The sequence below is a fragment of the Cephus cinctus genome, unplaced genomic scaffold (assembly GCF_000341935.2).
Source record: "Cephus cinctus unplaced genomic scaffold, Ccin1 Ccin1_scaffold0318, whole genome shotgun sequence".
NCBI lineage: Eukaryota > Metazoa > Arthropoda > Insecta > Hymenoptera > Cephidae > Cephus > Cephus cinctus.
Genome location: NW_014333019.1, coordinates 159442 through 173727, shown reverse-complemented (window position 1 = coordinate 173727; position 14286 = coordinate 159442). Strand labels below are relative to the sequence as shown.

General features: G+C 33.0%; 1 protein-coding gene across 10 annotated transcripts; it reads right to left on the bottom strand.

Moving 5' to 3' along the window:
* Positions 1-1453: 1453 nt before the first annotated feature.
* On the bottom strand, positions 1454-13079 carry LOC107266521 (feline leukemia virus subgroup C receptor-related protein 2). Of its 10 annotated transcripts, none has more exons than XM_015737105.2 (10): positions 12972-13079; positions 11909-12495; positions 8819-9061; positions 8140-8361; positions 7226-7450; positions 4805-4946; positions 4465-4670; positions 4025-4128; positions 3680-3790; positions 1454-3612 (listed from the first exon to the last, which is right to left on the bottom strand). In XM_015737105.2, the coding sequence occupies exons 3-10, from the start codon at positions 8957-8959 to the stop codon at positions 3351-3353; spliced, it is 1413 nt and encodes a 470-aa protein (XP_015592591.1). In that variant the 5' UTR covers positions 8960-9061; positions 11909-12495; positions 12972-13079; the 3' UTR covers positions 1454-3350. The 10 variants fall into 10 exon arrangements, with proteins under 10 accessions (XP_015592591.1, XP_015592595.1, XP_024939519.1 ...); XM_015737109.2 differs by having other exon boundaries at positions 8819-8933; positions 9055-9061; positions 11909-13073; XM_025083751.1 differs by lacking the exon at positions 11909-12495 and having other exon boundaries at positions 8819-8933; positions 9055-9061; positions 12984-13002.
* Positions 13080-14286: the final 1207 nt, after the last annotated feature.

The following is a 14286-nucleotide window of genomic DNA, read 5'->3' as shown; positions in this document are numbered from 1 at the left end:
GACTTGGTAAATGGAGCTCTGGATATGTAACTTAACTGTTAACCCTTTGACTGACAAAAAATAGGTGCCTAACTGACCAAAAATGGCAATTGAAGAAACTCGGTACTAGGAAGTTTTTTGGGTCGCTCAATATAAATTTGGGGTTAAAATTACAAAATTCAAAATGGTTAATCTAAATTGTAATAAAATTTAGAGTAAGGCCAATTTTTGTGAGAGTTACTCATGTGTTCTTGCTTACCTCCGGCATTGGCTAGTGAATTCATATTTACATACCTAAACTGTGCCACGGGGAGGCTCTGACGGTAGGGTTTTACACTCCGTTTTTTATCATTTTTTTTATTGGCAAACAAACCGACTTGACCAAGAAGTCGAGAAGTTGAATTTTAAGTCTATACAAATTTGAATAATAATTACATGGAGTTTACCATATTGAAACAGGTATTTTGACATTTTTATAGCAAATTCGTATTCAACGAGCCAAAAAAACCTAGTACCGAGTTTCATTAAAATCTTAGTAACTGGTAAAAAACTGAACGATGTGCGTTTTGGCAAATCTGTTTTTTGCGCACTATTGTTTCAATGCCAGTGAACGGGTTAAAAGTCAGGCTTTCCTGCTTTAAACAAAAAAAATACAATCATCGACGAGTTTTACAATTTATATGTTTTTACACCGCATGCAATCTATTTTTTAAGTTTATAATAAATTGTGTTACAGACTTGCTTACATAAAGTGTGTCAATCAATATTCGGATTTGTAAACAATTTGTTACAAGCTGTGGCCTAGACAGATAATTACACCTCGCAAAGCCAAGTTGGTCGAATCCAATTTTTACAAATTTTTCAATTTTAGTACCGAGCATGCAAATAGTTAGAAATGTTTAATATATAAACAAAATTGAGAAATTTACAAAAAGTGAAGCTGATCGTTTTGGTTTTTACGGGGCTCAATTATGGTATTGATAGGAAAAACTTGAATCATGCTGAAGTTCATGAAAAATCAGAATACGCAATATAATCATTGAAAATATTTATAGCTGTAACGAATTTTCTTGCAGAAAATAATCAGGTTTATATTTCTGTTAATTTTATCAACAAAATATTTGTATTTCACGCACTTTAATTCCGACGTGTCAATACCGACAGATAATTCAGTTTCAATAAATGGAAAGAAAAGCTTCATCGCCATCTATGCGTACATTCAAGGAACTAACTTCGACATATGAATGCATATGGTCAAAAAAATAGTGACCGTAGAAAAATAATGTAGTATTTTTTCAATAATACGCTTACAAAAATTTTCAGAATTTTTTAAGCATTATTGTAAAAAAAAGTCGGTACTAAAGGAATCTACTTATATGATTCGATACTGATGCTGATTCCTATGTTACCGTCAATTGCAAACGGTACTAAACAAAAGTTCATAAATTGCTGACATATAAAAAACCAGCAGGTATTCAATATATTATTTTATTATATTAACTACAGGGATCAGAATGCAAAGCAGTTACTTATACTACAGCTGACTCTCGCCCTGTGACATCTTGACAATAAAGACGCTATTATTATTATTATAATATTTAATTAAACAAACAATCCTCCGAGAGCAACAATTTTATTAACAACACAATTGATTCACGAATTAGAATTAATCTATTCGCTGAAACTCTGAAATTTTCACAAAAAATCGTACTCATTACATACACTAAAAGCTTTCAACATTTCCCTTTTGACATACAACTGTACAATCCCATTACGATAATTCAAAAGGATATAAAAATTTACAAATGCACATACGTGATTGTAATTGGATTAAAATCCAAATACCGGGAATAACAGAAACGAACACCGTGGACCCATCTTTCAAGCACTCAAAAATCACACTTGACTGCCAGGCATATTCTCAAATAGAGTCGAATACGTAAATGCAGTATATGAACACGCATACATTTATAATAAAATACATCCATGATAAGACGAATTTAATATGTAACAATTTATCAAAAAAATAGTAGAGCAATAGTACAGCAAGTATCACGTTAATTGACTAATAATGCTGTAGATACGCCCATATCACGTTTTAGGTACTCCGGTATTATTAACATTTTATAATCTATGAAAAAATAACACGAGTACGTACATATGTCTTCATAAAATATAGTAAAAACATGATAAGACGATAACAGACCAGAAACCTACAGAAGGCTCTTTTAAAACGCCTGTTCATTCCTATGATAAATCATACGATCCGGTAAAATTAATAAATTCCAATTTATAAAATAACTCGTGTCTCCCCACACTCGCATACACATTTGTCATTATTTCAATTTGATTCAATTATATATGACGTTACGAAAGTCTGCCGTTTGCGTTGTTAATACGTGGTCCCGAATACTACGTATTATTTATTTCTAAAGAACTAAATTCGACTTACGAGATATCCCAATACCATGTTTATGCTGACCTATCATTTCATATACTATGCTTTTGTGAAAGACAACATTTTTAATTATTTTGTTGACTCTTCCGTATTATGTATTAACGTTGCTTATTCACGATAACTTGATATGGCTTTGTATTCTATGATATTATCATTCTTGAATTACTTTCAAAACTTCACTGTCAGTATTACGAACATGGCTGTGTTTCTCTCACGTATGAAGACGTTTTTTACTCGAATTGCTATCAGAGAATTTTCGAACGTAATCTATATTCTGCTTATGAATTTCGTCTATTACGATTAAATGCACATAAATGAAGAGGAATTGCGTTGCTTTTCGGGGACGGAAAATAATTTTAGAAGATGATTTGTGGGGTTGCTTTACACAAAGTTCTTGATACGGTATATTATGCAACTATGGTTATCAACCGTGTCACCTGATACGTTTATCTAAGCTAATGATCTATAAGACAGCACGGATCGTAAAGTTAGGACTTTCTTTATATATTTTGCCTTTCTAATCACTTTCATTCTATCTCATTTGGCTGCTACTATAATCATACTGCAGCGTTATTCAAGAGCATTGCATCGTCTGAATGGTGATTCTACCATAACAATCAAATGGACGGGCTAACTTCAGTTGGTGCAATACTATTTTGAGTAACACTGCTGAATATCCTGCCATTTTGTATGTACCTCCTGTCTACTGACTTTGGTACGTAAATACTCGCACGAATACTTTTGATACTACTTTTATATATGTATATATGATGCTTGTGCAAAACTATGAATCTTCTTATGGATCTAAATCGTTTCTAAGATTTGGCACATTTGGCAGATGCCTTCTTGGTACAACTCGAAGAATAATATTTTTTTTCACAACTTTCCGAAAATGTCTTACGTCGGTGGAAGCTCAAACTTTGGCTCTTTGTCTTCTTAGGTCATTAGGAATGACCACGGTGAGAAAACTTCCAAGTGCCAAAGTAATGCAAAGAGCAATGTTTGCCCAAAAATCACCCCAAATATCAAAAAGATAACCATACAGCATGGTGAATGCAATACCAAAGGCTTGTGTTCCTGCATTCAGTATGCCAGCTGACGTTCCTTCCGGTTCAGGGTAGGTTAGCTCCGTTGCAAATTCAAAACCAACTGGTAGATAACCCGTCATGAAAAATCTAATTAAAAAAGTAATTGTTAGTGATGCTGTTTAGAATTTTTATAAAATATAAATTTCCTACTTACCCCAACATACCGGCTGTGATGTACACTACGTAAATCTTTCCACAATCTAATGTAAAGGTGAAGATAATCATACCAATGAGCGATAAGAGATAAACTCCTAATGTTGTTTCTCTGAAAATTTTAAATTAAGTTATAAGATCTCATAAAAGAAGATATTAAGAGTAACGTTAATTGGTAACATTAATAATGAAATCCAATGCAACAAACATATAGATATATTCAAATGTCGAATTCGAACTAATTTTAACACGATTCATTTATATTATAAAAACGAAATTATATTACACGAAAATTGTATAGATAAAAATATTAAAACTTATATACGACGGTTAAAAAAATACTCACTTGAATCTGTGCGTTTTATCAAGAATAACGCCACATGCGACGGATCCCATCATTCCAGCGCAAACTATAGTTAATCCAATTCTTCCAGCATCTTCCTCGTGATTCTAGATAATAATAAAAATGGCTAGTAAGCTACATACAATTTTTTTCATTTCAAATATAACGTAAGGACCATAGATACAAATGTAAAATTATTAACGATACAATTTCTATTACTTTACATTGAGCATTATTCGAGTAGTACGCAAAATGATTTGAGTACAAGGTCGAAAGTTAAAAAAAATATTTAAGGTAAAATGGAACTAAGTACCGGAAGATTTATCAAGCAAAATATAACAGCAACCCAGTTTCGTTTTTATGTATTAATAGTCTCCAAACATAAATATAATAATGTTAATAAATTGCGACTTACTAATCTTCTGCCGATCAATAATACTTACGGCAAAATGTGCGAGGACAATTCGATTGAGCAATGTGCTAATGGCGTAGAATATTCCCACATTGATGCCATAACTCAGTAAGAGCAGAATGTAACCACTATTAGTAACGAGCCTCTTGATAGAGTGGAAAAAGTTTTCAGAAGATTCAGTCTCCCTTTGAAAAGCTTGAGCAGGACTTGGCGGAAGTGGTGGTTGCTCCTTGAAAACTAAAAAACAAAAAAGTGAATAAAAGTTGCAGTAAAAAGAAAACTCACTACGACCATCATTTCCAATTCTTTTTTTTTTTAATCAGGTATCTAAAGAAGCAAGCGAATTAGAATTCTTGCTAAAATATACGTACAAAGAAGTATAAGAACCAAAATGATGGACGTCAAAGCAGCCACAATGTAGAACATCACCTGAAGACCTCCACCAATGATTGCGTTGTCCGTGCTGCTTTTGACTAACATTGGCGGAAATAGAAAGCCGATAGCAACACCTAACTGAAAATTTAGTAAAATATATTTAAAAACAAGAGCAATAAGAATGTGCATTACTTAATTCACATTAATAAACACTACGTTTTTTCGTATTTTGCATTATAGAATATAATTACAAATAGTACATTGACTGGCAGTAATAACAAGTATCCTGTTTGCACGCATGAAATGACTCCTTAGGTACAGTATAAGGGAGGTTCGGTTTTCCATGATACGAGTCAAGGTAAATTGACACACACATAATTCAAATATGAAATTCATTGTCAAGCGTAATAGCTCATTCGTTCCGCATAGTTAATTGGTTACAAACATACGTTTACGTATAGTCAAGGTACATAGAGTGAGCAAGTACTAGCTACATATTTGCCATCCCCTTATTACGGTATAGTACGTGTAACGTGACGTCACCGTACTATAGTGGCAATTCCTATGGGCATGATGATGGGAAATGAGCGCTTAGAGCAAGGTTGCACGTTAAACGGTAGGTCACTTTTCTACGGTGTACGTATAGAATAAATAATGATAATAATGACATTTGGTCATATTATACCAGTTGTACATAATATAGTCAGTTTGGTCGCCATGGCTCACATCCTACTTAAAGGTCAATTTTTATTCGACAGAGGCCAAGTAACCCATTCAAACGTGACACAGACATTGCATGTCTCTTTACACAATTTAAAGAATCTCAGTTGACTTATATTTAGGACGGAATTTATGTATTTGATTTTAATCCAAATATAAAACTTGTACTCGACTTGACTCGCGATAAATAAAAGTAAGTACCGAATATATTCAAAATTCGTGGGCATTATCTATTATGCTGTCCAAGCGTTATTTTCATTAATATTAACTACGTTCCAATTACCTTAGACCACTGTATGAATTGGATATTAAGCGCTACGCGTTACATAACATTATTCTACCAGACGTAAAAAAAAAAGAAGAAGGACGACGCATAACTCTAACCAAGTGCAAGGTCAGACGTACGTGGACTCACCATTCAACATGAAACAGTGGAATCGCATTAGGAATAATCATGTCCTGATAACTAATACTGAAATTGAATCTAATTACAATAATTTATTCAGTCATGAAATTCATTGCTGAAATTGCGTATATACATACTATATCCCTAGTTATGCAATTGTTGAATATAAAAATTCAATAAAATAATTAATCATCATAAAATAAAGGTCGTAGTCCACAGTCTGTCTATAAACTCGTATCATGCCAATGAAATAATCGCATCTAGCTTGCACCTTGGACAAATTGAATCATTTATGAAAGCCATGGATATATACAGATATATTAGAGAATCATTGCCTGTGGGTCCGAACCCCTCTTTATGTAGTGAAATTAATCGTGGGTCCCCGGTTCAACTTGGCTTCCCACCTAATTACGTTGCGGCTCATTCTACGATTTAGTATAGCCAATCAGTCCCCTACGAATCTAATACTACACGTGATAAGAATATTAAGTAACACTGTAGATTTACATCGTAAGTACTGACAATAATCATTAGAATCACTACTCAACATCAATCAAAAAATTAATTAAATTCAACATATTTATTCTTTTGCACGTATTTAAAATCACCTGGTAACTCAATTTAATATATTAATAACTACGGTATTGCCTACAGATACACATATCAGCAGACACATCTTGCAACAGTTACATCTCAGCTATATGAATTTCGTGATCTTATATAACGACTGTGATTGAAGTTACATAAATGTCACTGCAAGGATTGGGGAAAAGATACAATAGTCGTTATAAGAAGAACGATCCGAATTTCGTCGATTACGAAAATAATGATCACCATGAAATTATAAATTTAATTATTGCACCGAAGTGTCACTCATATATAGGGTTATGAGGTTATAAAGCTACATTACACTGATTACGTAAACTCCATGCGTACGGTCACAAAAAGATATCGTTATGCTATATTATAGGCATATTATAAAATTGGTAAACTTTACCAAAGCCCAGAGAGGAATAACTCGATACGTTGATAGAATCAATTGTGACAGTTTGAAACAGCACAACGAGGAAGTTATCGTGGGGTCTTGAGCTCATAACATCCGGTTATTAATTTATTGAGTCATTGATACCACGATGATGGAAATGTCACTTTAACTATTTGGAAACGTACTCCCTGCTATGATTGGAGATGAAGTTTTGATAATGGTTTGATTAAAATGAGTCATTTGCCATAAAAGATATATTTTCCTTTCGAATTTCTATTATACTTCAAAGCAATATTTTTTCTTTACCTGATTTCCAAAAACACCGATGCTGCAGGCACTGCTTACTTGATCCGGACCAAACCACACGGCTGCCAATCGTGCTGGCACTGACAAGACGCATGTTTGACTCAAAGCAACAATTGTATGACCCACAAACGTAACCCAAAAACGATCAGGTGATACACTGAAGACTTTTATCCATGAGCCTACTGCTGTACCCAAAGCCCCCAAAATGACAGCGTATCGCAAACCCTGCGAATTGCATATGATTCCTGTATTTCATTATTAATTTTATGACAGTTAAAAAACGCAAGCAATGATAACGTTTATCTAACAAACTTTCAAGATCGTTGATGCTAATCAGTAGTCATAATTGTTATCGACGTACTATCGGTATTGATGATATCAGAAATTCGAAATGTACACATGTTTTTCTTTGCTATAATAGAAATGCAAGAAAACGGACCGAAATGTATTGATAAGATGACACGTTGTGAAACTGTATAATTAAAAATTGATATTAATAAAATAAAAATACGTGTTTCAGCTTTTAGGTAAATTTCAGTAATAGTTTATTAACCCTGGCACTGCTAACTATGTTTGTGGATAGATGAAACGAAATTGGTAGAATTACATATATTATTTTCATTAATTCTTAACGATTCTTCAAACAACAATATGATTTTAATGGTAATGGATACTAATTGATAGGAAATTTGAGAAAAATTGCTCTGAATAATTACGAAGGATGAATATGATTTGAAAATATGATTAAGATTTAAACAATAATATCTACAAATAATCAGTAATACCAATCCACGTACGTATATAAGATATAGGATATGGACGTGAGACCATACATGAGCTGATTGAGAAAAATTGAAAGTTCATGATAAGGAGTATCTTTTAAAATAAAAATAATCATAATAATGTCTACTCACGAATTTGTCGAGAAAATAGCTCGCTGGAAATATGAATGGGATGTACATAATCATATAAATCATGCTGGTCATGTCAACAGTAAGGCTCGATATACCATAATATTTCATTACAATATTTGAAATAATACTGTATTGAATCCACTGTAAAGCATTGCTCGCACTGTATAATACAAATATTCCCAATACGAGCCATCGTCTTTTATAAATTTTTGTCTCCGACATCTGCAAACGTTAAATAACAATTTGAAAATAATTAACGAAAATTACTGTAAAATGTTTATGTATATTATAAAAAAAAGTTTTGACCCTCTATGAAAAATATTTTTTACAAAACTGAAGAATCATTAACACTAACACCGTAATATGATATCATTGGGGCTGCAATTCATAGAACGTCAAACATCTATGAGCGAGAATTATAAATGACAAACAAGTTAAGAAAATTAATTGTTAACATTGAAAAAAAAATGAAGTGTTGGATGTTTCTAAGAGTTATACATTGTATTGATTTGATAATGATGATATATTAATAGATAACCGAATATAAGTCTTTTATAATGATTTATGAGTGCCAAAAGGTACGATTTCAAAGATACATGTGTTTCGTCAATCATGATATGCACGATATATATATATACCTAATTTCACTTTAAATTATGGGAATCAAGATTATGATTACCTGTGTCGGTTGAACACCACCTTCTATGGCTTTCACGTAATCCGAGGGATTTTTTGACATATTTGTGGATTTTAACTCCTCAGACCACACGTAAGAAGCTGTTGCTCGGTCGTTACTGAATAGAAGAGGTGAAGCCGCCATTATAAATATTTCAGAAACAAAATATAAAAAATTATAACAAGCGGATGCTAGATCCGTGTAAAGTAAAAAAGAAAAGTGTCTAAACTAGTTTTTACAGTGTGTCTGAAACATACAAAGTGTTGTGTGTAGAGCATACAGATATTCTTAATACATCTTATACAAAAAAAAAAAAGTGTTACGAAGATAATTACGAAGAACAAGATAATTCTCATATACCGAACGATCACGCACGAATCCCTGTGTTGAATTTAGTTACCTAGAATCTAAATGAAGGTCAATAACTTGTAAAATATTTATTTCAATAATTTTGAATATTTCAAGAAGTTAATGATTTTTATATATTAACATGATTATCAATGTTAAAATAATTCACTTAACATACTTTTCAACCAAGTCGTTTGATATTCAAAGAAGCAATAATAATCTATTCGATTAATGCAAGGCTTAGGGCAATCGCAAGTAAATAAAAAATGCTTTTGCGCGAATGTCACAATGCAAATACACCGGCAAGAATATACTAATAGGATTATCAATAGTTTTAACTAGTAATAGTTAACGAATAAAATATTCATGGCTACGAATAAATCGATATAACATAGCGAAATAATTTCAGAAATACAGAAAAAAAAATTTCAATTTGCATCACGCACAATGAAACTTTCTATTCAAGGTCACTCGCGAGAATTTCACAAATAATCAAATTCACAATGTGAGTCACGATTTGCTTTTCAGTAAATGTCAAAGTTTCGGAGGAGCAGCGTCAAACGATTCCCTAGACAAACGTAACGATAACGAGGACAACGAGTCAACATAAAAAAAGTCCGAACAAATGTACAAGTACACTTATAACGTTCCAATTAGTCCCTAGTCTAGTACATATGCATTTTTCAGTATACAAGGTGAATTATATTCCGCCTTATTTAAATCCCACTTTAAACCTGAATAAAATAGAAAAAAAAAACCAATACCCTCAGTAAATTCCTTTGACATAATTAAAAGAATAATACTTTGCGATACAAGTGCGAGAAAGCGAACTTTATAGGCAGGCGGTGAAGTTGGTCGCACGAGCCGCACACGAGTGTGACAAACTTCACGAACTGCGTATAATGTTCGCTTTATTGTACCAGTATCGCATAATATTTTATGTAACGAATGCATGAAAAACGCTACTTTTTGTGCCTCCAAAGTGACTGGAACATCTCTTCGTTGGAGGAGGCAGCCATAAGAAGAGCAAGGAAGGCTTCCAATGTGAATGCATTTCATGACAGCGCGCAAGAACAAAGTTTACTTTATCGCACTAGTGTTTTCTTCCGTAAAATTGGGCCGATTTGCGCATGCGCAGCTTTTTTATCGTATCCATAGATATAAAGCGCCACTTTCGCCACACTTCGTAACCACGAAAAGTAGTGTTTTACATGCATGAGTTACATAAAATAATAAAAGAAATGTGAATTTCCAAAGGTCAACAATCGCAATAATAAAAAATACAGATATAAGAATTACTTACAAAGTAATAAAAAAAAAATTAGTCACCATAAATTCATTAACGTTAGTATATGAAAATAAAATTACTCTTCAACAAAAGTACTATAACGATCTAACAGTTGATAAAATAAGACTGTCAACTTATAACACACTGTATCATAACCAAAAAAAAACTTTTCAACTATTAGCGTTGACAAGACTTGAATGACTTTAACTCGTTCTTTACACATTCAACAACTTGTTTACTGGATAACCAAATCGCCTTCTTATTGCTCTGTTCAACATTTGTTACAACTTTGCTCATTCACGTATGTATCACTGATATTATTTTTCTTTTCAGTCGAGTATGAGTGTGGAAAAAATATAGTAACTATTTTTTACACTCTGGCAGACACCCTTTTGAAAATTACTAAAATCCACTTTGATGGTCGAACATGCACTGATACGGCAATAAAGGAATAGCTGATATTCAACGTAAAGAAGCACTTTTAAATGTTGGAAATACCAAGTCTTATCAAAACCTGAAAGAAGAGATCTAATCAAACCATTCGCAATCTGTACTACGATAATACAATTAAAGTACAAATCTTTAATGTATCTCTCCATGTAATGTTCTTTACTTTGGCAATGTTTAAATGTTAACTTATTGTGCGTCACTAAGAGATAGTGATCGCACATTCTATTTTGTGACCTGATAGCGTTAGGTCGTTACGTAGATGATCAATGATAATTACATATCAGTAAGCAGAATAGTTTTCAGGAAAATTTTCTTCGGAATGACTAAATAATAAAAACTATAAATCTTTGACGCTTACGTGTTACCGATTCGATCGTGAGAATTCATCTTCACGATCAAACAGTTTAAAAATATATAAATTCTCTACGTCTTTCTCATATTAGAATTCATTCGATAGGAATATTCGAAAAAGAAATCAATTCCGTCAAATTACGTTAACTATAGCTACATACTGCGACAAGTACATAAAGGCAAAAGGAACGTTATTCGTTCGTATGAGAAAACGAACAAAATCTTAAAATGTTACTTTTCTTCGCGATTATACACCTCTGAATTATACCGGCACATCTGATGACGAAACATTTTTTCTGAACGATGTTCACGTTTACATATAAGTCCTTAGATACACGGAAAATGCGTCATTGCCAACACTATTATCTTCGCGATTCATAAAAAGAGTGAGAATTATAAAAGGTAAAACGTGTCCTGCACAATTTTACATATTTAAACAATGTCTATCGGTGTATTAATTATCGTTAAGTAGCTAAGAAGATGAATAAATAATTAGTGTCTGTCGGTGTCAGTTTGTCAATGCATAAAACGTATATATATATATATATATATATATATATATACACAGATATAAGATTCAAAATTTCACGAATACGCATTAGTTTAGCATGTGTACTGTATACAAATAGTATTTATCAACAACACATGAAACTTACCGTTTGTTGTTATTGTAGTTATCTGAAACTGTCAGACTATGTGACACCGATTATATATGAATCAACAGTCGCGATATTAACGTGATAATATAATATGCTTATAAAGATTCTCTCCGATGTAATGTAGAATGAGATTAGAGAATTGCAAACTTTACTATATGCAGACAAGTTGTCACGATCACATGAATGAATTCGATGAATAAAAACTTTTACCGCGTCAGCACGAAAGTGCTCGTTAATTTGAACGTTTAATTAAAACAAGCATTACGAGTATCACAATGTTGATAATGTAACCACAATTCCTTACGATTCACTTCACTTCCCCTCAATTTACATTAACATTTGTGAGAGTCGTCACGTGGCCGTGGAGACACACGCACGTTTGATGATATATTTAGATTCAGTCGAGCAGTCCACCAATTTAGACGAGGAACACAAAAGTTTCTACTTTCCTCCTACCAGCAGACTTTGTTTGTCGAATAACGAATTGGCTTAAACACGCAAGCTTGATCGAAAGGTCACTTAAAAATTTCTACTCGTCGAATTACGTAACGCTTTATATGGGCCGTATATTAGTCAGACACGGGCTAGATTTAAATCACAAATTTAATCAGCGAGTCAACCCGTTAGTTGTAATACCGACTGAAACATGCATATTGAAGAATTGATAAAAGTCTCGGGCTCAGAATTGCTCGTACCAACAACAATACATTATATACATAATACTCCAGTGACGTATTATTGCTTCTCTTTATTATTTCAGTCTCTGTCAAATCTCGTAAGACTTTCAGATTTAAATAAAAATAATTTAAAGAAAAGGGACTTCTTTCTCCACACGCATTCACCCTTCTTCAAAGTACCACGTGTCTCAGCCACATGCGCTCTCGTGATCTCTCGTTAAATCGGGCCGGGACGATGGCGTTATTTTGACCAAGTATCGATTCGCGAAATTTTGTCGAGACTACGCGAAATACAAAGGTGAATACGTGTATCCTCCACGCCAGCCAATAAAAGGCGGCTTAACCAGAAACGTATCTCGATAATGTATACGGGGACTCCTGACTCTATTGACTACTCATGATTCCTCGTGGCTGCTATCTGCGTAGAACCGACTTCTCAGAATGCTGGACATCGACTAAATCTGCGATTCACCGCCGAAGGCAAATATCAACTTGCTGGCCGAACTCGACGCAGTGCTTCTGCGCGACCGATTCCAACAAGGAGAAACTCAGGAGACTGTGTGTGCATTGATACGTTCGTGTATACGTATATAGACATATAGATATAGAACATTGTCTACCTATACGTATAATCTTGTATACATACACTATAATTCCACGCAGTTCTTTTAACTATGTAAATTGATATTCATATTATACACAATCTGATTCATACTATTTCATTTACCGTTTGACGATTCTTCTTTTTTTTTTCTGTTAACTTGTTCGTGCTATGTGGACGTATATATATGTGCACTGATGAATTATATATGTATATATATTCTATCAGTATTCTTATATACCGATTCAATAAATAGGTATCTTGACATTAATGATTTAATTAGTAGAACTATACTGATTCTCAGTCATATACTTACAACTGCGACGTACAGTAGTTATTAAATTTTAATTAGTAAATGGTAAATGATTCTTCTTTCGAGAGTAGGAAAAAATATTAAAATAAAATGTTGATATCAATTCCAAGCATTATCAGTCGCAGACAAAAAAGACCGTAAACGTAATACTTAATGTGCATGTGTATGTTTAGTCTATAATTATCGTTGAAAATAGGATGTATAATTGTAAAGGTTTCTTTTCATGACAAAACACATGTAGTTATATGCCGCTTCATTATTGTTTCTGGAATTTATATAATTTTGTGGCATCGGTGGAAAATTTGTTCGCTGCGTTATCGTCGACCAGGATTGAATTCACATAAAAGTATTGCTCACTTCGAAATCACGTGTAATGCAAGTATACGTGTTATACGATCTCATACGTAGTACATACAGTATCCTAAGCATAATAGTATAAGAGTGATAACGTAATAACCTTGCCGAAATCATCAGTAATGGTATTGTAAATGTATTTTTATTTTGGTTTTACAGATTGTAGTAAAACCGTGTTGTATAGGATATCTAATCTTTAAGATTTCCTGTGAATACTCCAAAGCGGAAAGTTGCGTGTGATAAATGTGTATTTAAAAAAAAAATGCGGGAGTTTATGAATATCAGACAGTTAAAAAATTAATAGGCGAAAGAAGAAACTGTCACAATCACAATTTTGAAGTTTGTGGAATAAACTTAAAAGAATCCAGACTCGATATCTTTGACATAGTGTAATATTCTATTGTTATTATTAGCAGTTCGAGTTATCAAA

Excerpts from the sequence above, each read along its gene's own strand:
- LOC107266521 (XM_025083749.1), bottom strand. The coding sequence starts at position 10,495 with ATGGTGACTAATTTTTTTTTTATTACTTT. Across the intron at positions 4,947-7,225 it reads TCGGTGTTTTTGGAAATCAG|TTAGGTGTTGCTATCGGCTT; the intron begins GTAAAGAAAAAA and ends CTAAATTTTCAG. Across the intron at positions 3,791-4,024 it reads GATAAAACGCACAGATTCAA|AGAAACAACATTAGGAGTTT; the intron begins GTGAGTATTTTT and ends TAAAATTTTCAG.